The sequence below is a fragment of the Protopterus annectens genome, chromosome 4.part1, assembly GCF_019279795.1.
Source record: "Protopterus annectens isolate FY-2018-M chromosome 4.part1, PAN1.0, whole genome shotgun sequence".
Lineage (NCBI taxonomy): Eukaryota > Metazoa > Chordata > Ceratodontiformes > Protopteridae > Protopterus > Protopterus annectens.
In genome coordinates this window covers 888,156,997-888,183,632 of record NC_056734.1, presented here as the reverse complement: position 1 = coordinate 888,183,632, position 26,636 = coordinate 888,156,997, and the positions used below count along the sequence as shown (strand labels likewise).

The 26,636-nt window shown below is 38.0% G+C and overlaps 1 protein-coding gene across 2 annotated transcripts in view; it reads left to right on the top strand.

The window, feature by feature from the left end:
- The window catches only part of LOC122801105 (major facilitator superfamily domain-containing protein 8-like), a 1,359,614-nt gene that overhangs the window by 1,140,434 nt on the left and 192,544 nt on the right, over positions 1 to 26,636 (top strand). For both annotated transcript variants that reach the window (XM_044070628.1, XM_044070627.1), the window contains one exon: positions 20,746 to 20,876. In XM_044070628.1, the coding sequence (XP_043926563.1) occupies positions 20,746 to 20,876 (131 nt within the window). The remainder of the gene's footprint in view (positions 1 to 20,745; positions 20,877 to 26,636) is intronic.

The following is a 26,636-nucleotide window of genomic DNA, read 5'->3' as shown; positions in this document are numbered from 1 at the left end:
TTTAAGTATGCAGATACATAGTTGCTCTTTTGCTTTTCTGCAGGAATTTCATCTGACTGCATTAAAGAATGAAAGCGTAAAATATCAATTAAATCAGCGAATGTAATTTGATAGAGGAAGGTAAATCACCTCAGCCCTGATGATATGCAAAGCACAATCCTTGTAGTGAAGACTGTTGTAAGACAAGCAAATCTGTATCTGGAACTCCAACTATCTAACGTCTTTGCTTCAAAAAATATTGACAGAAAAATAATCATGTATACTTACTGTGACTTTCATTAAAAAAAGTCAGCTTGTTATCCATATTTACCTTTTGCTGCATTTTTAGTTTACCGACTAAAGCTGACAAAAACAAAAATATTAACCAAAAAAGTCTTCTAGTCAAACAATTCTATTACTTGGCTCTTACAGAATTTAATTCTTCCTGTAGTGCGTTCGTCTTCTCTACACACATAGTGTATTTTTAATAGGTGCCAGACTTATAATCAACATGGTAATAAAGGATCAGAAAGGGTGGTTTTGGTATTTTGCCAAGACAGATTGAGATTGCAGTTTCTTAAGTATTTCTCTGTTCCCTGAGATGATGTGATCTTGAAGCGTGTGTATATTTAAGCAGTAGGGTGCTTGTGTGTGTGTGCGTGTGTGTGTGTGTGTGTGTGTGTGTGTGTGTTTCTGGTGATTTTGTGATGTTTGCTAAGGTTAGCAGTTGAGTTATACCCAGCATTTCTGATCAGCACTAAGTGAATTAGTACAAAACCTCCAGGTTCCTAGGCATTCAGTTCATCAGAACAATGCCAACTGGTACAAAAGACTCAGGATCCAAAACATGTAGAAATAATTAATTATTTGTTTAACGAATAGTTTATCTTCATTTGGACTTCATCAGAACTATTCATACATTAATACTACAATTCTTAAATAACCATTCTACACAATCACAGGACCATAAAAACACCAGTCAAAAAGTGACAAAATAGTGATAATAAAATAATAAATGATTTATACCATTTGCTATTCTAAACTACATAAAAACATTAGCTATAAACCTTTTCCTGTTCATAAAAAAATATTTATTTCAAAATATGAAATGTATTTAACTTGAATGTTTTTATAGCTTAGCTGCTCATAATTTAACCAAGTTACTTAAAGGAATAGTCATTTAACCTTGGGAATTCACAAGCATTCAATGTAACCTGCCATAACAGTTCTGTATATTCTAACGTAAGTTCCCAGGGACTAACCCTAGAATTAAATGGTACTTGCTCTAAAACCAAAAAAATACATTTTTATTATCAGCACAGGTATTTTTTTGTGTCTGTATAACATATTATTAACAGTTAAAGAATTAATATCATAATAATGATCATACATTCTCTTCCTCAACATACGTTTTATTTTACCTCCATAAAATCCATGACAACTATCACAACATGTGAAATAAACTATTCCTTTTGAATTTCAATCAAATCTTTTGGAAAATTTAAACAAGTGTTTGCAATTGTTTAATGTTAAACTTAGCCCCTAATAAATATATTTACATTGTGAACACAAACCACACTTATAAGTACCCATTCCTTTCTTCGTGTTTTTAGTGTCATTAGTTAATCCATTATTTTCTACCTTTTCCTTAATATTCTGGTGTCTCTCGCATAAAAACTGTGGTCTATCTCCTAATATTTTTCTTCACTCATTATTGCGTCCAATAATTTCCCAATTACTCTTAACAAAAGACTTTATCATATTGCCTTCATTTCCAAATTTTAAAACCATATTTCTTTCATAGTGTTCTATTTTGTTATTCACTTTATCATTCTCCTCACTTTCTACAAAATTCAAACATTTTCGTAAAGTAATGGTGTAAATCTTGTCTATTTTTTACAATCTCATCTCGAATTTCAAGAAATACATTTTCAAGATATCCCTTCTCAAAAAAACATATAATTTCAAGCTCATCCTTTAAGGTACCATCTTCTAAATAATTCTTGCTAATATGACTACATGTCCTTTCACAAAACCTTTTTCTGATTAAATGGATGGTTACTTTGAAAATGCAAATACTCATTAAAAAAGTTGGTTTTCTATATAAATTAGAAACAAATGTTTGTCTTAAAATAGTTCTTCCTTGTAAGCACATCTATATAATTTATATAAGCTTTAGAAAATGTATATGTAAATTTTAAAAAAATCAATTTTATTATTCAGATAATTAATAAACTCATGTAAAAGTTATATGTCTGCTTTCCAAACAATAGCTGTAGCATCCAAAAAATGTATAAAATGTGATTAAACAACTTCTGTATTTGGAGATCAAAACAATTAAGTACTACATAACTATATTCACTTACAATGGAACAAATGTGGCTCCCACTGCTGTATATAGTTGTATGTTAAAACCACCTCCATACAATGCCATATAATTTCTGTTTTTTTTTAATTTGTGGATCTCTTGACTTAAATAAGGCTTCTGTAAACAAAGTTAGTTCGATATCATGAGGACTACAGGGAAAAAAGGTTGTCTACATTCACTATAATTAATAAAAATTCATCAGAATATAATTCCAGGGTTAATATTACTTAAAAATTCCCACAATTCCTTAATAATATAAGGATGTTCTTCACAAAACTCTCTCATCTTTACTACTACTAAAAGAAATAAAGTATGAGTATTAGAACCCCTTGCTGCCACCACTGGTCTTAAGAGAGGATTACTAATCCCAAATACAGCAGGGACAATAGGAATGTCCACTTTTAAAAACTTACACAATTTATCTGTCTCCCCTTGAATTAACCAATCATATAAAATCATGTATCTATACATAAATTTCTTAACTTAGTAGTCTGACATATCTTTGTTCATTGTTTAATAAAGTAAACATCTTACTGAAATAATCAGACGTCACCACCATTCCACCACCTTTGTTAGGCTTCCTAATATGTATTTCTTTGTTTTGTACTAATTAATTTAACAGCTGTGTCTCTTCCTTCAGAAGATTGCCGGAGATTTTTTTTTTCATTAAAGAGTTTCCTAACATCTTTTTCACATAATTTCTGAAATAAATTCAATAAAGGATGCAGTGGTGGACTGAATGTAGTTTTTATGTCTAATTCATTATTAGCTCTTAACTTTGAACCACCCACTCCAAAACTATAACAGTACAATTAAAATTTCTCACATATAATTTTAAATCTAACAATATCTAAACTATATCCATCTTTTTAGTGGGGACAGATGTAAATCCTCTACTAAATAGCTTAAAATGTCTATTATCAGTAATTAGATTCTATAATTACAAACTGCTATATTTTTAAACCTTAACATGACAACACAACCAGAGATTCTGTTCTTTCATCATTTTCATTTGTCAGCTCGCAAAAAATATTTCCTTCTGTACAGTTAATTCCTTTTTTTATCTAGTACTGGGCTATTGTTAAAATTCAGTTTTAACAATGAAAGGGATATTTTGAAGCATCTTCATCTTGAAGACTCTCATCTACCATCTCTTGGTTCTCACCTTCCATTGGTGTGGATCATTGTTGATGCTTCTCCCCCCTTTATACCTCTCTCTGATGCAGAGTTACTCTGTTGAGCTATTCTTTCTGACCAAATGTCTGAGATTAAGCCAAATAACTACATCAAAACCAGACAATATATTATGCATAGAAGTTTTGGTATCTCGGCCAGCCAGCTTGAATGTAGCATTGTCTAATCCAGCATGTTGTGTCTCCCCCCACTTCATTTACTCATGCCACCAAAACCTAAGAAAGGGCTTGACCATGGGTAATGTCTTCTAATAATATGGCACTTCCTCCTTGTTAAACTGTAGCCTCTGATGAAAGGGAAAATGGACCAGATGCACCTGCATTGCTCATCACAACTTGAGTCAGGAGATTTACCAACTTAGTGAGTTCACCAGTAAGCACATGGAACGTAGCATCACTTCTTGATGGCAGTTCAAATGTGTTCTCAAACCATTATTAATCTTTTGCATAATATTATCACTTCCATTGAATATGTTCTGAAAGGACATGATGAACTCCTTATATAAACACACACACACACACACACACACACACACACACACACACACACACACACACAAAACAATCCAAATAGATGCTCAGTGCCAGGAAAAAGTGATGCCTGTGAACTTGGAAGTTTTTGTATTTTTCCTTTCTGGCACTGAGCACCTGTTTGGATTGGCTAAATGCGCTAATCACAGAATAGTCAGAGTTTCATTAGGGGGTACTTCTTATCTTTCTTGTGGTTTGACAGTCAGCTACCTATTGTGCTAATTATGACCTCTTTCCTCTAAGGGTAACTTTGAGACAAACCTAGCAATTACAGCCAAGGATAATCATAAGGCTGTTTACAGCTATGTACGTAGCTTAAAACGTAGGACCCAAGCAAGTGCCAAACTAGTGATTAATGGTATCGCACACACTTATCTCACAGAGAAAGCAAACCTGCTAGTGGACAAATTTGACAAAAATATCATTCCCTTATCCCCTTCAGACTTATCACAAACCTTGCCCCTAACTTCCTCCTCACCCTACATATCCGAAGAGCAGGTCATTAAAGCCTTGTCTAAGGCAAAAAAATCCTCTATGGGACCAGACGGTATCCCAGGCTGTGTTCTAAACAAACAAAAACATGAACTAGCATCACCATTAAGTATCCTATTCAATCACAGCCTAATCACTGGCTTTGTTCCTGTGAAATGGAAAACAGCAGCAGTTATTCCCCACCATAAAGGTGGCTTAGAAACAGACCCAAGGATATTATGGACCCATAAGTCTGATGAGCCTCATCTGTAAAGCCATGGAATATATCATCATAGACCTCATAAGTAGACATAGGTTACCTCCAAACCCTGGATCTGACCCAATTTGGATTTGTCAAGGGAAGATCCTGCCTCATTCAAAAATGTGACCAAGGCCATTGATGAGGGCAGATCTGTTCGCATAGCATACCTCAACTTGGCAAAAGCCTTTGACACAATCCTACACTCTGGCATTACTGATAAACTTGGCAAACTGAATGTAAACCCCTTTGCTGTAAGATGGGTTGCCACCTAGCTCACAAACCAGTCACACACTATCAAAGTGGGTGACTACACATCAACCAGCAGACCTATCACCAGTGGGGTGCCACAAGGGTTAATGCTAGGCTGGCTACTTTTTGGTATATACTTCTCAGACATTCAGGCCAAAACTAAAGTCTATGGCTGACCAGGTTTGTTGATAATTGCAAACTGGGTGCAATTACTGAATCGCCAAATGATGTCAGTATACGTCTGGAGGGTCTTGCACAGACAAACGATTGGTGTCTTAGTCATAGTTTCAAACTGAATGCAAAGAAAGAAATGCATTATCATTCCCTTCACTAAAAACAATGTCCCTTCACACTATCAAATTAACAACAATATCCTGTGTACCTACAAAGTGGTAATAGATCTGGGATCACAAGTAAACTGCGACCTTAAGTTTAACCACCATGTGTCTACTGTAGTAAGGAAGGCTTTCTACATAGCACACTTGATTAGCAAAGGCATCACCTCTAGAGCAAAGTAGATTATAACCCCTCTATACTCATTGCTAATCAGGCCCATAATTGAGTATAACAACTCTTTCGGCATGTACCATATAAAGCACCTGCAGCAATTGGGAGAGACCTCAGAGGTTTATAACTAAGAAGATCGAGGAACTCCAACATGTGCCTTAGACAGGCCGACTAAAGTCACTGTCACTCAACTCAGTATTGTATAGACTTCTTAGGGGAGACTTATGCCTGGCTTACAGAGCAATCTCTGACCCAAACCTAATGAATTTGCTGCACATCCGTAAATAAAACAGGACTAGAGTTACCCATTCCAGTGACCTAATTATGGCCTGCGACTTGATGGGACATGCTGGAGGGACAGATTTGTCTCACAGCAACTGCCACATCTTTGGAATAGGCTGCCAATTCATGTGAAACAGAGCACCTCTGTAACACTGTTCAAAAGGAACCTGGATGAGTGGATGGGGCATCGTAAATAATTACCAGATATAGCACCTATATCCCTCCTGGACATGGACAGTCATTAATGAATACAATCCTGGGTATTGAGTAGGGTATCTATGGAATTACATTGGGATGAAACAACTATGCTTGAAATGACCTGTGGGTTGATAGCCTAGTAACATCATATGATCTTACAAAGTAATCCCTGAAAAGGAAAAATAAATTCTTCTAAATGCTAGCCATTGACATGCACTATTTGTTTTACAGTTGGTGTTCCATCTTTGTAAGATAGTTATATGAACACTTTAGGCACCCACTGGACATCACCATATCCTTCCAGTGCTCTACCACATGTATATATGTGTTCCTCAACCAGGTACTTACTAGCAGCTTGTTGTCTGTTAATGCACAAAATCCTCCAAATGCCTTCCCATCTTAATGTTATAACTTCCAAAGGCTTCCTGCAACGATTCATGCTTCACCAGTGTGGTATGGATATTTCCCCTTTATACTCACTTCCTAAAAGAGCCTTCTAACTACAAAGAACGCACACACACACATATATATATATATATATATATATATATATATATATATATATATATAAAACTTTCCACGTTAAAACTATAGGAACAGAATTTTCCTAAAATGCAATATGGCAGTTCCAAGGTAAGAAAGAAAATAGTCACTTTTGTAGTATTGTTTCCGGAAATACTGTTCCTGCTTCTGTAATTAACCTCTTCACAATCAGTGTATTATTTCTGCGTTAAATATTTCTGATCTTTTAAAAAAAATACAGCAGGAAGCTACTGTGATGTTCATGCATAGATCACTGTTGCAGTAGCCTAGGCTATATGGGTTCTACTCCAGCTACAGCTGGCTGGCTTCCAAAGCTAAGGGTGCCTTTCCTGTCAGTCAGCTAGCGATCTTCAACAGCTGGGCTGCTGAATCTCTGTTGGAGAAAGCCTTCCACTAACTTTTATTTTATGAAGAAAATGTGTTTTTCTGTAAACATTATTGTCTTTAACTAGGAAACTGAAAATTTTCAGACTGTCTTTCTATTTCTGAGGGAGCTGATGTGTAAATGCTCACGTGAACTTTTTGAGCAATTTTTGTTTTTGACTAAAAAATTATTTCTTGTTTGGGGCAGGATAAGTGCTTGTGGGCTGAGAGTTTTTTATTACCTCAGAACCACTTGGTGTCCTTCCATATCAGTGTTGCAGTATTCATAACATGTGGGATCTACTGCCAAGGATAGCAAACCTTTACATCCTCCTAGTGCCATACATCAAAAGCATGCTCCTCGAGTAGGGCATAAAGGTGAAGTACAAACATTCCATACTCAGAACTTCCTTCCATACCAGTCTGATCATCACAATGAATATCGGTATGAAGACCCTTCACTGAGCTGGTTTCTAGCAAGCTATTTACAGATATTTGCTCCATTGGGGTTCCTTCTATTTCTTCCTTTACCTGTGTACTTCGGGTTTATGTCATCCAGGAAGAAGAAATGTCAGAATGGGAGGCAAATTCCCCATAAAGACCATAATGAGAAGTGTTTGTTCTGAGTAGGTGCTTCACACGATCATTTGTCAGGCCACTGTTCCCAAAACTCTTCACAGCCATCTCTCCTCTCTGTCTAACTTGAGAACCAATGCCTCAGACTTTTGGCCCAGGGCACCATTGCCAAATCTGCTCACCCTGTGGTATAGCTATCTCATATAAAAAAGATGAAGAAGTCTCAGTCTAACTCTGTTGCTGTCTAGCTTTCAGCAGACATCTCTCTCAAGGTGAGTGAAGACCCTGAAAACCATCTGGTGCTGACACCGGTTTCCTCTGCAGCAACCATATTGGAGGCCAGCAGGGAACCAGTTTTTCACACATCCTCTGAGGCAAAGCAGTCTTCTGCAGTGGACATTGAGGGTGAACCATGGCTGATCATTTCCAAAGGGCCTAAGGGGATCCCCAAGATCCTTGTGAGGGAGGATGTCCCTGGTACCCTTATTGAGTCTAGGCATGGCTTCAAGCCTCCTAGGTTGGTCAAAGTAGATGCTCCAATGAAGAAGAAGCAGCAGAAAATTAAGCACATTCCTCCTATTGATAATGATTCTCAGAGGGAATGGCAGGATATTATTCAGGGCTTGTTCAATGTCTTGATGGCTTTAAGACCACCTAATGGGGGTGTCTGTTGCTGCTTCTCCTTGGTTCTCAACTCCAGGTAGAAGGACTAGGGAGTCTGACTCTTCAGATGAGGAGGTGGATTCATTGGATTAATCATTGGTCTACTCCTCACAAATCCCCACAGACTATGGGTCTGAGGAAGAGGATTCCTTGAGTCCTAATTCTCCCTTTGAGAAGTTGCCATTTTGGGAACACAGTAGTTCTAATGATGGAGGATTTTAACTGGGACAAGGTGATATAAGCTGTTGCAGATGGATTCTCCTAAACTTTCTGCTACCCCCACCCCATGCTGGATGCCTTGTTGGATACATTTTTAGTTGCTTCTTTGGTTCCTGATTCCCATACTCCAGCCCCTAAGAAGCTTGACTGTTTCTATAAGGTTCCTGAAACCTTTAAGTACATCTACAAGTGTCATCTTTCAAACCCTGCTGTGGTCTGTTTTTCTACTGACAAGCCATCTAAGCTTTTGCCCTCTTCCAGATTCTTTCCTTCTGATAATGACAGTAAGACTTTGGACAGGTTGGGGAAAAATGTGTACAATTCTGCCTTCAGGGCCATTAATTACCAAACCCATATGAGCAGATATATTTTGGCCATTTTGTCACAACCTGGCGGGGGGGGGGGGGTTTGACTGATCTTCCTGACTCTGAAAGGAAGACTGCTGCCCTCTCCTTATTAAGTTCCAATTCTCAAGTTGCCCGTCACTCTATCAAATGTAGTCATGATGCAGCTGATGCTTCCTCTAGAGCTGTTGCTTCTGGGTCAGTCATGAGGAGGTCCTCTTGGCTTTGCCTCCATTTTTTACCTAGTAGTATTAAGGGCAAGCACCTAGCTGTTCCTTTGAGCATTCAGTATCACTTCAGCTACTGCTGACTTATGCAAGACTCTGCAAGACAAAGGTAAAGTGCTACAGGATCTTAACAAATCTTTGTTTCTCCCATACCCAAATTTCATAGAAAATGTCCTTCTAAGTCTGCTTTGAGCATAGGCAACCTAGTCAGCCTTCTAATGAGGAGAGGGTTGCTAAGCAAATTTTCACTGATAAACCCATCCAGACTTCTAAAACTCAAAACCCTCTTTTCATGACAAATCTGCCTCTATCTGACATATTTTCTCCCCTTCCACTTGGCCAGGTTTTTCTGTCTTTCAAGCTTTCCCTATCACTCACTGTCTGGCAACAGATAACTTCAGACTATGAGGTTGTGTCCATTATGTCATTGTTATTTTATTGTATGGAAATCCTTCCTCTCCTTCTCAGGTGTTCCTCGTCCTCCTACAGACCAGCTTCTTCATTTTTCTGGATTTTGCAGGACTTACAGGATCAGGGCACCATTCAACCCATTCCAGTATCCCAAAGAGGAACAGTATTGTACTCTAGAATGTTTCTGGTTTCCAGAAAGGTGGGATCCTTGAGACCAATCCTAGATCTTTTTTTTCTAAAGATTCTTTTTTTGTGTATGCTTTTCCACCAGACTCTGTTTCTCCTCTTACTTCTACAGGCTGTTCTGGTCCAACTTAACCTACAGAATGCCTAACGTCATTATTTCAATTCACACTCTGTTCAGGATGTTTTTACATTTCCCTGTTTCTTCCACTCATTTTCAGTTTTCTGCTTTGCTCTTTGGATTTTCTATAGCCCCAAGGGTGTTCACCAGATATATGGCCCTTGACGTAACCTTTTGCAGGCTTCAGGGAATCAGGGAATCCAGATATTCTCACATCTGGACATCCTGCTTCTTCAGACTCCCTCCCAATCCAGGCTTTTGCAGGCTCTGCACTTCACCATGCTCCTTCTGAGCAGTCTGGGATTCACCATCAATCTGAAGAAGTCCAGTTTGACTCCTTCTCAAGACCATTGATTTACAACAAGTTTTAAACAGACTTTCTCTGGTCTTCAAACCACGGAGTGTAATTACAGAGGGGAAAACAGCAATTTTAACTGAAAAGATTATTTATACAGTAAACACTGTAAATTAAAACTTGTTTTGTCCTTGACTATAGCTGCATATGTGGCCTGGCTTTTGTGAAGAGAAACACATTCTAATCCTTCCAAATGCCAACTGCTGCCCACTGAAAGAGATACATTCCTGTTGTGTACTCAGTCTCTTTAAAAGAAATTACATTTCTCCATCCACCCTCCACCCATGACTAATATAAAAACTAATATCCAAAAACTCAATTACTAGAAAATGAAAATCATAGTCTAAACCAGCTTTACTGGAAGTAGTGAATATAGTAATAGAGATAAAACAACTGGAACTGGGATCTTTAGAAAATGGTAGGAACAAATTACATAAAAAATGGGAATTATGGGAACAATACATGCAGAGGAGGAATTAGGTTTAAAAGAAGGCAGTATTTGAATGAGCTATGTAATGTTTGACTGACAATGACTGGATAGATTATAAATGATGTATAATGTTGTGTCAGTATGGTTTGTAATGCATGTTTGCAACTAAAATTATGTTAATATGCTTTGATCTGATGATGTCAATTTTCATAGTGTCCTCAACTAATGAGTTTGGATTCAATCCCTCAGATCCGACTCAGCTGTTGCTAAACCTTGTAGCAACCAAAAACTCTCAAGCTTCTCTTCTCCTTTACCCATAATGCACCAACCCCAAGTACCTCAGATCTCATTTTGCCACTTTACAAGAAAGATGTGGTGACCATTTAACTTGAGCAGATAAGTGTTTAAACTTGTGAATTTCTATCTGTTCTTAATAAATCTGATTTCTTAGGTTTCTTTAATCCCTTACCTTATTGCTTTAGCTTATTACCTATTTTATTGGTTAAAATATCTTCCTGTCCTTTTTCTTCCTTCCATACATTGTATACCTTTAAATACCATCATTAGTATGCTTTCCCTTCTCTACATTTTTAGTGGAGTTTCTCTATTACCATTGTCGGTAATCTCTGTATCTATTGTATCTCCAAAAGAAAATAGTGTGTGTGTGTGTGTATGGGTCTACCTGGAAATGCTGACGACGAGAACACCGACACCGGAAGATCTACAGTTGAGAATCCCGACGCTGAGAACACCGACATGTTAAGATAAGTGTGCAATAGGGACGGATGTTAGGGTCAGGGTGCGGGTAAGGTAAGTGTGAGATGGTGACGGTCTTGAGGGTTAGGGGCAGATTAAGTGTGTTAGGGTTAGGGTGCAGGTAAGGTAAGTGTGCAATAGTGATGGACCTTAGGGTTAGGGTTTGGGTTAAAGTTAGTGCATAGATAGTTGTGTATATAAGGTTTAGTGTAGGTTTGTAAGGTTTTTGGTGTGCTTGTGTTGTGTGTGTGATTTTCAGGAAAGGTATTTGTTTTGTTGATTGTCGGGATTTTGGTTTGTTGGGCATGTGAAGTTTTGTGTTTTTGAACTTTCTTTTTTTGTCATTTTTTTCGTGTTAGTTATTTTGATGTTGGTGTTATCAGGTAGACCCGTATATATATATATATTATATATATATATATATATATATATATATATATATATATATATATATATATATATATATATTTCTCTCTTCTGTCTTTGTCAATTCTGGTTGTTTCCTGTTAACTTCTGTTTTGATAAGACTATGGCAGAGAAAGAGAAAGGTCCAGCTGAGTTAAAAAAAATGTCTGAAAAATCCCATTATCTGATGCCCACAATTTATGTATATACTGCCTTGGACTTCTTCATTTACAAGAGGACTGTGCAATTTGTCATGAATTTAATCCCAGAGCCCTGGCTGAAAGAAAAAATAAATTGATTATAAAAGGGTTGTTTCCTTCCTCTTTTGGAGAGGCTTTATCTGGAGCTGTGTCACCTAAACAATCTAAGAAGCCTAAATCTCCTTCTCTGAGTCCTTCTACCTCTTCCTCCATGGCATTGGAGCAATCGAGAAAAAGACCTCAATCCAATCCAACCTCTCCATTGGATCCTAATAGGAAAAAGTCTAAATTTTTGGATCAGGCCTCAACATCTGGTCCAAAGCAGAGGAAAAGGGATTTATCAGATCCGGCCTCAACATGGGATACAAAGCAGAAGAAAAATGAATTATCAGGTCTGACTTCTTCGGATCCAGCTATTCCTTCGAGCATTACTTACTAGCCAGAGTCCAGATAGTTCTCTTCTGTGGACCTAGTTCCATCCAGGGTCCCCTCACCCTTTTTGGAGGGACCCAGGTCCCCCTCTGTAAATTCCACATGCTCTTCCAGGAGTTTAATGGAAGAAGATGTGGAAAGAGTTGTGAGAAGTATTCTGTCAGCACAGAGTCTGATGGGTGCCTTTCTGGCAGCCATCACTTCAGGTCAGGAGGTCCTTTCTTCCATTACACCATCTTTACTAGTTCCTCCTCTGACTTCTTCCACTGTCTCAGAGTCCTTGGATCTGAGCCATCTGGCTCCATCTGACTTGGATCCGAGGATAACTTTATCCTCAGATCCAAACTTTGCTCTGAGCTCTTTGTTTCAGTCAGATTGGGAGAGTTCTCAGAGCTGAGACTTCCATGTCAGATCAGAGGTGTTGGAGTCAACTCAGAAGTTGTTGGAGTCATCTCTGCAACTTAGAGCCTTGGCATGTGTTATTTCAACTCCAGCTTCTCCCTTAGGAGAATTGTATTCAGAGGAGGGGTGGACAATGGTCCAAAGCTTACCTTTTTGGACCTGAGGTCCACTCCCTCTCTGGGGAGTTCTGCCTGCAAGGCTACAGAGAGATCATTGTTGGCCTCAGCAACACAGATGGTTCCTACCCTCTCAGAACTTCAGTCTGCAGCCTTGACGTCTGTGCACTCGAGTCTCATCCCTCCTTTCCATGTGGACAGCTACTACAGAAACCTCAGGCTTCCCAACAGGGCATCCAGACTTCTTCTGATACCACCCCAAAGTATCCCACCGAGGAGATCCCTAAAAAGAAGATATGTAAGTGGAAGCACTTGGCTCCCCAGAAGAGTCTATCCCAGAAGATACAGACTTCACACTGAAGGTGAAGAGTCCTTGCTGTCACTTCCTGAACATTCAGAGACGGTCTTGAAATCCTAAAGCAGAGAGGTGGCTGGATGCCCATCAACCCTACATCCGAGGAGTCTGTATTCCTGGAGGCTTTTGGTACTGACCTGTCTACCTCTTGGGTGACTCCACCCACAAATGAGCTCACTGAGTTGATCTCTCAATGGGCATGGAAGAATCCCGACACCATTGAGCCTATACCTCAAAGAGCAGACAAAATTGTGGCACCACCTGTGGAAAACAGTTTTGGGGGAAAGAGGTGCCTGTTGATTCCATGGTTATGACAGCAGCCACTAAAAAGGAACTTGCAAAGAGAGCTCCACTGTTCATCCCCCCAACAAGGAGTCACTGGTGATGGACAGGTTTAGGAAGCATGTCTATGTTTCAGTGATGTTTGCCTTAAAGTCACTGAATTATTTGGTACATTTCACAAGATTACAGAGGGATTTGATTAAAGCGCTCCCAAATATTCTCTCAGGATCTGTTTCTGAAGAAGTATAATCATCCGTGAATTATCAGTTGGCTACCCTGCAATCTATTTCCAATTCATCCATGAGGCTTATTTCACAGCTAGCTGAAGGAACCTCAAAGGTAGCAGGTTCAGGCATTTCTATGAGGAGGCATGCCTGGATGCACTTATGTGATTTTGCGGAGTCCTTCAAGTCTTCATTCAGCAGTGCTCTTTTTGATGGTACATTTTTGTTTCTCCCCAAAGTGAAGGACAGATTATCCAGATGTGAGAAGGATGTAAAGACCCTGTTTGCCATGAGCATACATTTTCGATCCCTCAAAGATCCTTGTGTAGGAATCATTGAGACTGTCAAAATATGTGGTTCAAGAAACCTGACAGAACTTGGCAGGACACCCATGGAGGAAGTTCTACCAGGGGTAGACGGTGGAACTCTAATGGTAGATGTCACCCCTGTGGCAGAGTTGGCCCACAAAACCAGGATTCCAGAAATTCTTTTTTAGATGGACCCTTCCAGTGTTCCTGAAAGAAGGCCCAATTACTGTCCTCTTGAGGCAATTGGGATCAACTGTCCCTACACCAGAGAGCCTGGCTAGAAATAACCACAGATACTTGGTTGCAGAGGATAATTTCCAGAGGTTATATAATAATACTTTTTCCCTTCCTCTTCCAGTTTCAAGAAAAACCCTGATTTTCCACCCAGTCATTGTGAACAACCACAACTCAGGTGTAAAAGCTGCTAGGAAATAAGAGTCATCCAAGAGGTCCCTCCAGACCTGTTAGAATCCAAAACTTACTCAAGATTAATTTTAGTACCAAAGAAAACAGGAGACTAGAGTGCAATTTTGGATCTCAGCAACTTAAACAGGTCAGTTTGACTCATTAAGTTCCAGATGGACACAGTTCAGTCCATTCCCCCTTTTCAGTGCAAGGACAACTGGATGTGCTTGGTAGATCATCAGGATGCTTAATATCATATAAAGAAGAACAGGCAGTCTACAAGGGTTTTACACTCCCAGTTGAAAGCCAGTCATTACCAGTTCAGAGTTCTGCCCTTTGGTCTTACCTCAGCCCCTAGGGTGTTTACTAAATGTATGGCAGTGTTAGCAGCTCACTTGAGACTGCAAAGATTCCAGGTGTTTCCATATCTAGATGACTGGCTCATTACTGCCCTGACCATGCATCAATTAATAAAGGCAAGAGATCTGGTTCTCCAGACATGTTCTCATCTGGGGTAATGATAAACTATGAAAATTGTCAACTGGAACCAACTCAAAATTTGGAATTTATACGAGCACTGTTCAACACAAAGTCAATGATAGCCTCACTGCCTCTATCAAAAGTTCAGACTATAAAATTGCAGGTCAGAAAAATAGTCATCCCACTTGGTCCTTCAAACTCTAGGATCAATGTTAGCAGCTTTAGCCAGATTTTAACTAGGCTTCTAGAGTGGATGTTAACAACACAATGGTCAAACTTTACCAACCCATGTCAACTCCAGTAAAAATCACCCACACAAGCAAGAGGGATCTCCAGTGGTGGATTCAATCAGATCAAGTTTTACAAGGCTATCCATTCATTCCTCCTCAACCCAAGGCCATAGTGACCGGGGACACTTTGCAGGTAGGGTGGAGGGGCATTTTCTGGGGAAAATGGTCTAAGCCACTTGGTCTCCAAAAGAGGCCAGCTTGCATATCAATGTCTTAGAAATAAGAGAAGTGCTTTTAGCATTGTAGGACCTTCAAAATGCTCTCCCTTTGGGGAAGATTGCAGTTCAAATGGACAATATGTTAGTAGTTTGGTACATCAACAAACAAAGAGGAACCAGATCTTATCTCTTGTGTCAAAAAACACTTAGAGTGTAGCAGTGGGCAACCTCATCCAACCACTTTCTTATAGCAACACGCATTCTGGGGAAGTCCAATGTGATAGCAGACAAGCTAAGCAGGTACATTTTTCTACCTCACTAGTGGTCCCTCAACAAGAACATAACAGAAACCAATTGCCTTCGGTGGGTCCTGCCTTGCTGCAATCTTTTTGCTTCTACCCTAGACAGCAAATGCAGCAGCTTTTTTGCCGTAATACCCCTGCAGGAGGAATCACAGAGGGATTCTGTTCTTCTTGATTGGCCACCCAGTTTACTTTACACATCTACCAGTTCTGCTATTTCTGAAATTCCTAAAGTAAGCTGCCATGTTGAAGAGCAAAATCATCCTCATTGCACCTTATTGGCCTCAAAAGATTTGTTTCTCCTTCCCTTGGCCTTGCTTACTTCACCAACCTTGGATTCTGGATCTGACTCCAGACCTCGTAGCTCACCCGACAGTCAGGATTCATCCAGACATATATCTCAGGCTGACTGTCTGGCTTTTCCAATTCCATTAATAGCCAGGCAACCTATGCTCTCTTTACCTGTCCAACATATGCTTTTATCTTCCCATAAGCCCTCTACATGAAAACTCTACTCCAGTAAATGGAGAAGGTTTGTGTACCGAGATCATCAAAATAATGTTGATCCTTTTTCAGCTCCCATATATAACATCCTTGAATTTTTAGCCCTACATTTTAAGGAAGGATCTAGGCCCTCAACAGTTAAGGTTCAGTTAGCAGCAATATCAAAAATATCATATTGGACTTGAGGGTCCCTCTGTCACTTCACATAAGCTCTGCAAATCCTTTTTGTGAGGCACTCTTCTTCTAAGACCTCCTTTTGAAGACCATACTCCCCCCATGGGACCTGGTACTGCATGCTCTTGCTCATTTTCCATTTAAACCAGCAGCTGTGTGTGACCTTAAATACCTTTCTTGGAAGGCAATTTTTCTGGTAGCCATTACTTCTGACAGACAACTGTCTGAGATTCAGGCATTGTCCTCAAAACCTCCATACGTGATGTTTCACAAGGATAGAGTTGCATTACAAACTAATTCATCCTTTCTTCCTAAGGTGGTGTCAAAATCTAATATCAATCAGTCCATTCATTTGCCGGTATTCTTTCCTAAATTTGCTAACAAGGGCAAATACATTGTTGCATTTATTGGATATACCCAGACAATTATGTTTTTACCTACATAGAACAAAAGATATCAGAAAAACTGACCGATTTTTTTGTCATTTGCAGAAGTAAAATTGGGAAAGCCAGTTGCCAAAGTAACTTTAGCCAGGTGGCTGACTGACTATATTTCATTTATTTATAACAAATTGGGCATTACCTTATCAAAACTGTTATGGGGCCCATTCCACTAGATCCATGGCAACTTCTTCAGTATTTCAGTCTAGAATGTCCTTGGCTGGTATATGCACAGCAGCAACTTGGGCTACTCCTCATACATTTGTTATTCCTTACAAAGTGGATCTGGTCTCCAGAGGTAGAGCAACATTTGGTTCAACTGTACTCAGAAATATCCTTCCTCGAGTCCACCTGAGATCTTTGGTAGCTGGGGTCTCTGTCCCATCATTTGAGGATAGAATAAAAATTGACATCATCATATAAAAATGTTATGTACTCACTATAATCTTCTATCTGTGTTGCCCATTTTCATTCTTCCTGAACTCCCCACTCACCATCCCCCATCCTTTGAAATCTCCTGGAAGAATGATTGGTTAGAGGGCATCACTGCCCTTTATATTGAGCTCTAGATATAGTCTTCTTCCTATTTGATTGCAAATATTTCCTTTCTAGTAAAATAAGCAAACAAGATCTGAGGTACTTGGGATTGGTGCATTATGGGTAAGGGAGGAGCTTGAGAGTTGTCGGTTGCCACGAGCTTTAGCAAGTGCTGAGTCAGATCCAAACCTCTCAGCTGAGGAAGAAAGAAAATGGACAACACAAATGGTGAGTACATAACTTATTTTTTTCATTTATATTAATTTACGATTGTTATGTCATATGTGATGATCAAAATTTGTTATATATTTAGCTAAGTGTATGTCCTGTGACTCTTTTTATATATGGTGGACAACAAGGGAATTATACAAGAGGATTTATGAACATAAGTATGCCATTACCACCCAAAACGATAATGATGCTTTAAGCAAGCACTTCAAAATGAGTAAATGTAAGGCAGATGCAAAGTTTGTAGTTTTAGATCAGATTGAAATGTATGATTTAAAATTAAATGCGGAGGATGAACTGGGGTGGATGGAATATAAGTGGCAAATGAATAATAATATGAATGCATATGAATAATAAGAAAGGGCGGCCACGGTGGTGCAGCAGTTAGCATTGCCGCCTCACAGCAAGAGGTTCTCCAGTTCACTCCTCAGCTGGGATGCCTTCTGTGTGGAGTCTGCATGTCCTCCCTGTGGTCACGTGGGTTTCCTCTGGGTGCTCCGGTTTCCTCCCACACCCCAAAGACATGCTGTAGGAGGATTGGACACTCTAAATTGGCCCTAGGTGTGAGTGTGTGCATATGTGTGCCTTCTGTGGAAGGTTGGGCGTCAGGCTGGCAACTCGACACTGTAAAAACTCCACTGCCAATCATGAGCGGACAGATGATCTGCTGTGGCTACCACTAACTGGGAAAAAGCCGAAAGAAGAAGATGAATAATAAGGAAGAATTTGTAGAGTATTTGAACAGGAAAGGGTTAAAGCATTAGGTAATTAGCTTATTGTAATTAATGAATCATGTGATTCAGTTGATTGTGTTATTTAAGATATGTTTTTTGTGTTTAGTCAGTCTGATGACGTTCTTACTGAATTGTATCTGGATATTTTATTAAAGTTGTTTTTCTTGGCTTTACACTTTTTTTTGTTAGTTATAGAATGAGCACACCTCTCAGCTGTCCAGTGTTTTCACAAAATGTCTAGATTTTTAATTCATATTTTAGGTGTGTTCCTCATAAAATTTGTGATTTTCTAGCAAATTGCTGAGGATTGAAGTCACTAAATTGACATATGTTTGAGTTTTAAACCTCACATCCTGCAGAAAATATATGCTAACACAACACCTGTTATTCTAGCAACTTTCTGTTTTTTATAAATGCAGTATTTAAGATCTGTCCCTGTTTTTGGGCCTTTGTCTCCCCATTATTTTAAGTTTTGTCCAGATTTCTTGTGTAAGAAGTTGTATGGGAAATCATAATTTCAAAAGAATACTCCAATGGATAAAAACTTAATTTCCTCAAACAAGAGAAATTCTGTCATACCATACCTTTCAACCTCTTAGAGCAAGAAATCTGAACAGAGGCACACATAATGGGTGTACAGATTACCATAAAATAGGGACGTTTTTTAAATATTGTTCTGACAAGATTGGAAAGTTGATGGAATGACAGGTTTCGCATTATTATGAATTTTCTGAAGGACATCAAGTCTGAAATTCAAATATCTGCCATTATATACTGTCTTGATTTTCAGTGATTTGACAGAAAACCATAGTTTTATGAGAAACAGACCAAAATATGAGGCAAACATCTGGACAATTGAGAGGTGTGTGTCATACTATGTTTTTCTGAAATCATTGCTTAATGAACCATCTTAAGAATCTCTCCAACTGCAGATGTCTTGATATGTATAAAGATCCTCTAAGAGACCTGCAAAAACAAGCTCTTTAAAAGTCCTTATCAGGTGGTTTCAGTTTAGTATACTTATCAGGTGGTTTCAGTTTAGTTTACTTATCAGGTGATTTCAGTTTAGTATACTTATCAGGTAATTTCAGTTTAGTATACTTATCAGGTTTTTAGTATACTTATCATTATCAGGTGATTTCAGTTATACTTATCAGGTGGTTTCAGTTTGTGTTTACTTATCAGGTGGTTTCAGTTTAGTTTACTTATCAGGTGATTTCAGTTTAGTATACTTATCAGGTGATTTCAGTTTAGTATACTTATCAGGTGGTTTCAGTTTAGTTTACTTATCAGGTGATTTCAGTTTAGTTTACTTATCAGGTGATTTCAGTTTAGTTTACTTATCAGGTGGTTTCAGTTTAGTTTACTTATCAGGTGGTTTCAGTTTAGTTTACCCTGTATGCATTTCTTGCTTACATAGATTGTAAAACACATAGTATTGTTAGGATTTTATCTCGTGGTTCTTTGGTATATTTTTCGTTATCTTTTCTCAATTTTTTTTCTTTTGGCAGCAGAGTAATGCAGCAGCTATCACTCTTGTCTCACAGCAAATGGTTCTCTGGTTAATTTCCAAGCAAAGTTGTCTTTGCAGAGTTTGCTTATCCTTTGTGTGTCCAAGTTGTTTATCAAATGATCTAATTTTTGCCAGCATCACAAAGATATGCAAATAGGTGAATTGTTGATCATCTAAAGGGTGTGTGTGTGTGTGTGTGTGTGTGTGTGTGTGTGTGTGTGTGTGTGTGTGTGTGTGTGTGTAAGTGCTCACACATGCGTGTGCACACATACACACATCCTGGTCAGGATTATTTTTTTTGTCCTATGCTCACTGAATCCTAAGACAGGTTGTGGCTTCCTCACAGCTTTGCATAGGATAAAGTGAGTATTTGACATATAATAAAAGAATAAACTTTTATAAAAATCATATCTGCATTTATTGCTGGTCATACTGTCATTAGCCTTGAATCATTTTACTGCCTTTTCTGTAACAGCCTTTGTATCAGGTCAAGGCTTAAAGTTTTTCCATACCACTGCAACCTACTTTCTTAAAAATGAGTAATGAATTTTGCATATCCTTTTCAACTAAATATTTCTTTTAATTTTCCATAGAGCTCTGCTAAATATGTTCTGTTACATGAAAAATGAATGAAACTTTGACACCTATAACATCAGGACCAAATGTGATTAACTAGAAAATAAAATATAAATAATATTTTTCAGTGGACATGAAAAGAACTATACTGATTTGCTTGTTAAAAGTTTCCTTATAACTAAGATGAGCTGCAGAAAAAAACTAAGCAATTTGTTAAAAATTATTATTTTCCTTAATACATTTATAAGATATGACAGAAGAATATGTAACTTTGCACTTCTCACTGGCATTCCTCGATATTTTGTGACATGGCCATAATCCATAGGCTTACACCTAATAAACATCATTTTGTTATCAGGCATTATTGTATGGCTGTTCTAAACAGTGGTGAAAAGTACATTTTTGGTGATATATAAATATATATATGTATATGCTGTTTTTATTAACAGGTTTTAGCCAAGGACTGCGGCGCTCTGTTGGTGGCATTGCAACAATCCTGGGTCCTCTTTGGGCAGGAGGTTTAACGCAGAACTTGTACGTGATGCTGGCTGCAATGATGGCACTGCTCACCCTACTGACGGTGAGTGGGATTGCACTGTATGGTGAGTGGGACTGTGGGACTAAATCTGAGAAGTACAGATGATGAGCATTATGTAAAAGTTTCTGCTCATACCGTATAAGGAAAATCAGGGATGATGATATTTAAAATGTATCCAGGTTTCACACTGCTGGCTTTTCTGTTTTATAAATCATCTGGATTATAAGACAACTTCTGTTTGTGGATAGCTCAATAGCTGCAACAGCAGTGAGATTGTGCAAAAAAGCAGATGACTTTGCACTTCTGCCTTTAAAATGGTGTAAAATGTTATGTTCATTCTTAGAAAATATTCAGAATCGTTATTTTTAGTGTACAACATAATAAGCAAACAATAACGCCTGACAAAGTAATTCAGCAGTACATTTTTTAGGGGCAATAATGCCTGACAGCAAGGGGGTTATTGGAGCAATACTGGACTAGCCAGGGATGTTATGCAGTCTAACAGGTAAGGGCCACACCACCAATGTAAGGTGCATTATTTCTCCTGTAATGCCTACCCTGGAGGTTATTTTTGCCCTTAAAAAATGTAGTGTCTGTTGAATTAGTTTGTATTTGCTTTATTATTAGCATACGCATTTTTAAATATTTTGGTGTAAAACAGTTCCTCCAGCTAATGTTTTATAGTTACTCTGGGATATACAGTTGTTGGATGACATATTTTACATTTGAAATATATCTATATATATATATATATATATATATATATATATATATATATATATATGTGTGTGTGTGTGTGTATATATATATATATATATATATATATATATATATATATATATATATATATATATATATACAGTTACACTTCATAATCTCGAATTACTGAAATCCTGAATTTCAGTAACCCGAGACCATGAAGCTGAAAATCAGAATGCCGAAAGTGCATAAGAGCGAATTTGAATATCTCAAATCTGTGCTTATGCATTTCTGGTACTTGTGTGTGGTGTTATATTGCCTGAAATTGCAGGTGAGTGAGTTTTTGTGTGTGTTTTTGTATGTTGTGTGTGTGGGTAAGGGTAGGGAGATGTAAGTGTGAGTGTTGGATTTTCTGGTGTTTGTGTATGTGTGATGTGTATTTGTCTGTGAGTGAGTAGAGGATGCCATTGTGTGAGTTTTATTTATTTATTTATTTTTATGTTATGTGCGATCTCGGAGTTGGTTATATATAAGTGGGGGCGATTGCCCCCCTACTTATATGTAGTGTAGGGTTGCGTGATTTGTGTGTTATGTGGTGTATGGTTTATGTATGTTTACAATTGTGTGATTCGTGATTGTGAGTTTCGGTATTGTGAATGGTTCGACTTTATAGTCTCAGGTTACTGAAATTTGGGATTTAAGTAATTTGAGATTATGAAGTGAAACCGATATCTATATATATATATATATATATATATATATATATATATATATATATGTGTGTGTGTGTGTGTCTGCGTGTATCTACACACACACGAATTATGTATTTGTCTAGGCACACACACCACTAGTTTAATACATTCAGACTAACAGATGCATAGGCAGAAAGATTGTCTCACACATTTGCAGAAACTCAGATACACATGCAGAAGCACTAGTTTAATACATTCAGACTAACAGATGCATAGGCAGAAAGATTGTCTCACACATTTGCAGAAACTCAGATACACATGCAGAAGCACAGACTCGCATGCGTGTGTGTGTGTGTCTATATATATATATATATATATATATATGCTGACGACGAGAACACTGACACCGGAAGATCAACAACGGAGAAGACCGACAGTTGAGAATCCCGATGCTGAGAATGCCTACATGTTAAGGTAAGTGTGCAATAGTGACGGACGTTAGGGTAGGGTGTGGGTCAGGTAAGTGTGCGATAGTGACAGACTTAAGGTTTAGGGGCAGGTTAAGTGAGTTAGGGTTAGGGTGCGTGTAAGGTAGGTGTGTGATAGTGACAAAGTTAAGGGTTAGGGGTGGATTAAGTGAGTTAGGGTTAGGGTGCGTGTAAGGTAAGTGTACAATAGTGACGGACCTTAGGGTTAGGGTTTGGGTTAAGGTAAGTGCATAGATAGTTGTGTATGTAAGGTTTAGTGTAGGTTTGTAAGGTTTTTGGTGTGCTTGTGTTGCCTGTGTGTTTTGGGAAAAGTATTTGTTTTGCTGATTGTCGGGATTTTGGTTTGTCGGGCATGTAAAGTTTCGTGTTTTTGAACTTTCTTTTTTGTCGGTTATTTTGTGTCTGTTATTTCATCATCAGTGTTTTGGCGTGTCGGTATTTTCAGGTAGACCCATATATATATATATATATATATATATATATATATATATAGAGAGAGAGAGAGAGAGCAAGAGAGAGATGGATATATATATATATATATATATATATATATATATATACACACACACACACACACACACACACACACACTCCTAGCACTTACAGCCAATTTGACTGCCTACATCTCAGATGTCTCATTGTGATCAAATGAATGACAAAATGCATAGAGTGCAAAGCAATGCACCTCCTCCCATCCAACATACCTCTCAGTTGTTAAAATCAAACAGCTATGGTACACAACCAAACTGCAACCAGCCCACAAGGATGAAAGAAAATATACTTTATTTTCAAAATACAGTTGTAATCTTTGAGTGCTTTCATCCTTTAACAAATCAATAAGGACTTCATCAGAACAAAAAGGAAATGAATCTGGCCAAGTCTGATTTATGCCTTGCTTTTCAAGTGAACAAAACAGAGAGAACACTTAGGAAGATAATTTACTAACTTAAGTATGATATTTTTTATTTATTTATTTTTTTTAATTATTTATCATTTGTTAACCGGGAAAGTCCGACTTGGAACAAATCCAATTTTCAGCAGAGGCCTGGGGAGAAAGGCTCCAGAAAGCAAATCCCAATAATGTAATCTATACACATCCCTTGTTACATAAAATGCCCCATGATCCTAAATGAAGTGCATGGAAGCCAAATTAGAATATCTGGATCTATTATGGCAACTTAGATTACATGAAAATAAGAAACCAGGCTTCCATGATTTTGTATCCATTACTCCAGTGTTGAAATTGAGTCTAAATTATAAAAAATAATTTTCTGTGTTTTGATTGTTTAAATATGTTTTTGTGATAAATTATTTGCACTATATTAAAAAGTGTTGCAATTTATGTAATTTTTAGAAAGAGTAGTCTTATTATATATAAGCTTTTAATTATTTTTTTATATTGGTGGGTTTCCATTCAAATGGTTGAGGTTGTTATTAGCATAATTAATTGACACAAATGAGTTTGCAATGTATTATTTATAAAGATTTGGGGAAGTCATTTCCTACTTATTCTGATGAAGTTCTTTTTTTTCATCCATTGGCTGGTTGCTGAGGTTTGGCTGTTGATTTTAAGAGTTTTGCTGTAGGGACACTTACTACTATATCTGGTTCATTTACCTCTCAGTTGTCACTAATGTTTTAGATTGTCCCTGATTTTGCCTCATTTTTGTTTTGTCTGTTGAAAACATGTTTGATTTTTATTAATCTCAGAGGAGTACAGTTAGTCAATAAACCCAGCCTTAATGTTTCCTTTTGTTCAGAAGAAAAAAAATGCACTCTGGTGCAAAACCTCTTGTTTACTAAAGTTTTAAGTGAATTAGTGTAATATTTAAAAACTTTCCCTGATTTTGAGTCTGTCACCACATTACTGTTGTTTTGTCCAGAGCTCTTGAGCAAACAAGTTAAAGTACAAATGCAAAACACACTCTGTTTCTCATTTAGAACACACACACACACACACACTCTCTGTTACTCAGACAGAGATGCAGAGGCACAGACGCAGCTATAGACAGAAACACAAGCACAGATGTGCACAATCATATGCACGCACACACACATTTGGCCAACACATACAGCTGCTTTCTTGACTAAGCACACATCAGATGTTTCACTGGCATCAAATGAATTAAAAAAGAATCCATTAAGTGCAAGGTATCGGAATCCCCCACTACTCTCAACATTCCTCAATTTTAATTTTTCCCTCGAAAATGTTTGATTTTCTGGTAATTCACTGAAGCTTACTGTCAGTCAAGGAAGCCAGGCATTAACGTTTCATACATATTCTGCTGAACATACATGTTTATAGAAATCCTCTTGCTCTGTTAAAGTGAATTTGAGTTATATTTGAAAGTTTACCCCTTATTTTAGGTCCTTTTACTTATTTCATTGATGTTGCCATAATTCTCGATGAAGGAAGTTGAAAGGTTTTGCTGTCTGTATCACTCATATAGTCTGTTTCTCAGTCACACACACACACACACACACACACACACACACACACACACACACACACACACACACACACACACACCTTATCTTTCTTATCTTTAAGTATGCTAAACAGAAAGATGCATTTAAGGACCATAAAAATGGTGGCATTTTTTTTTCATTCCTTGCTTCACTGCAGCTTAATATGCTGCCATGTAGTATCGAACTTGGTGTTATCTGTAAATTAATACCCTTTTGAATGTTTTTTGTCCAATAGAATATCACTGTATATTTAATCCATTATCTAGTAGCCTGTAGACTCCACCCAAGAAGAGTAAAAAAATCTGGAATCGATATTTAAAAAATACTGCAGGTGTAATTTTACAGTCCTAAAAACTGCTAACAACGAATTTGCCAACTTTTACTACTTCTCCTTGTATGCCTTTCCCAGTTCAAGTATTCCTTTTCAAAACTCCTTTGAACTTCCATATTTACTCAGAAACTTGCCCTTTCCTTGGCTGTCAGTGTTGCAAAGTTCCACATTGGTGGGGCCTATGGCCCCTTATAGGTTCATAGGTGTTTATTAGGCTAATGCAATAAGGGTTTTTTTTAGCCTAGCCACACAAACAAAATGTCTGATAAGTTCTGGTACCCTTGATAAGTCTAAGCAGATGCTTGGGGGGTTACATTTACAAGCAGAGTCCTAGGAGATGAACAATTTATAGGTTGCCTGTGTCCATTTGAGACATAGGAGTCAAACTAGTGATGAATTTCCTGTTCCCTATTCAGCTGTCCAACTACATATGAATTGAGTTAGGGAAGAAGTCTGCTTCACATGGATGGGGAGCCTGTTCCAGAGAAGGGGTAGTCTCTGGGATACATACCTATCTCTCCAGCACATCATATTGATAATACAGGCAAGGTTTAAGTCTTTAGAAAATTCTGGTGGTGTTTGTTTTGTGGATATACAAGAGGTCCATCAGAGTGGGGTCTGACAATGCCTTGTATGGCAGGCATAGATCTCTCCTCAGTCTGTTGGAGACAGAATACAGGGATAGGGCCTTGAGGTGGTCTGCATAGGACATATTACTTATGCTTTGTATTCTTTTAGTGAGGAACTTCTGTGGACATTCTAATTGTTGGATATGCCTTGGCAGTTTCCCTCACTCCAGGACTTTCTAAACTGTTGCAGGCTCAGTTATATCCTGTACGTGCCACCTTATTTCAGTACCATTAATGGCTAAGGGAAGTTACCTTTACCTGTGAGGGAGTCAAACGTCACAGTTATTCATTAGCCAAGAAAAGACAAAACTTTATGGTAAGGTTTTAGCCAATAGGCTTAATAGGATCCTCCATACCTTAATCCACCCTGCACAGGTTTTGTAAAACTTTCATCTAGTAATGATCAAATTCATGCAGTACTTCTCTAATGCAAGCTGCTAAGAAATATAAACCACCAGCTGTGCTATTCTGGTAGATTTTAAAAATATTCTGAC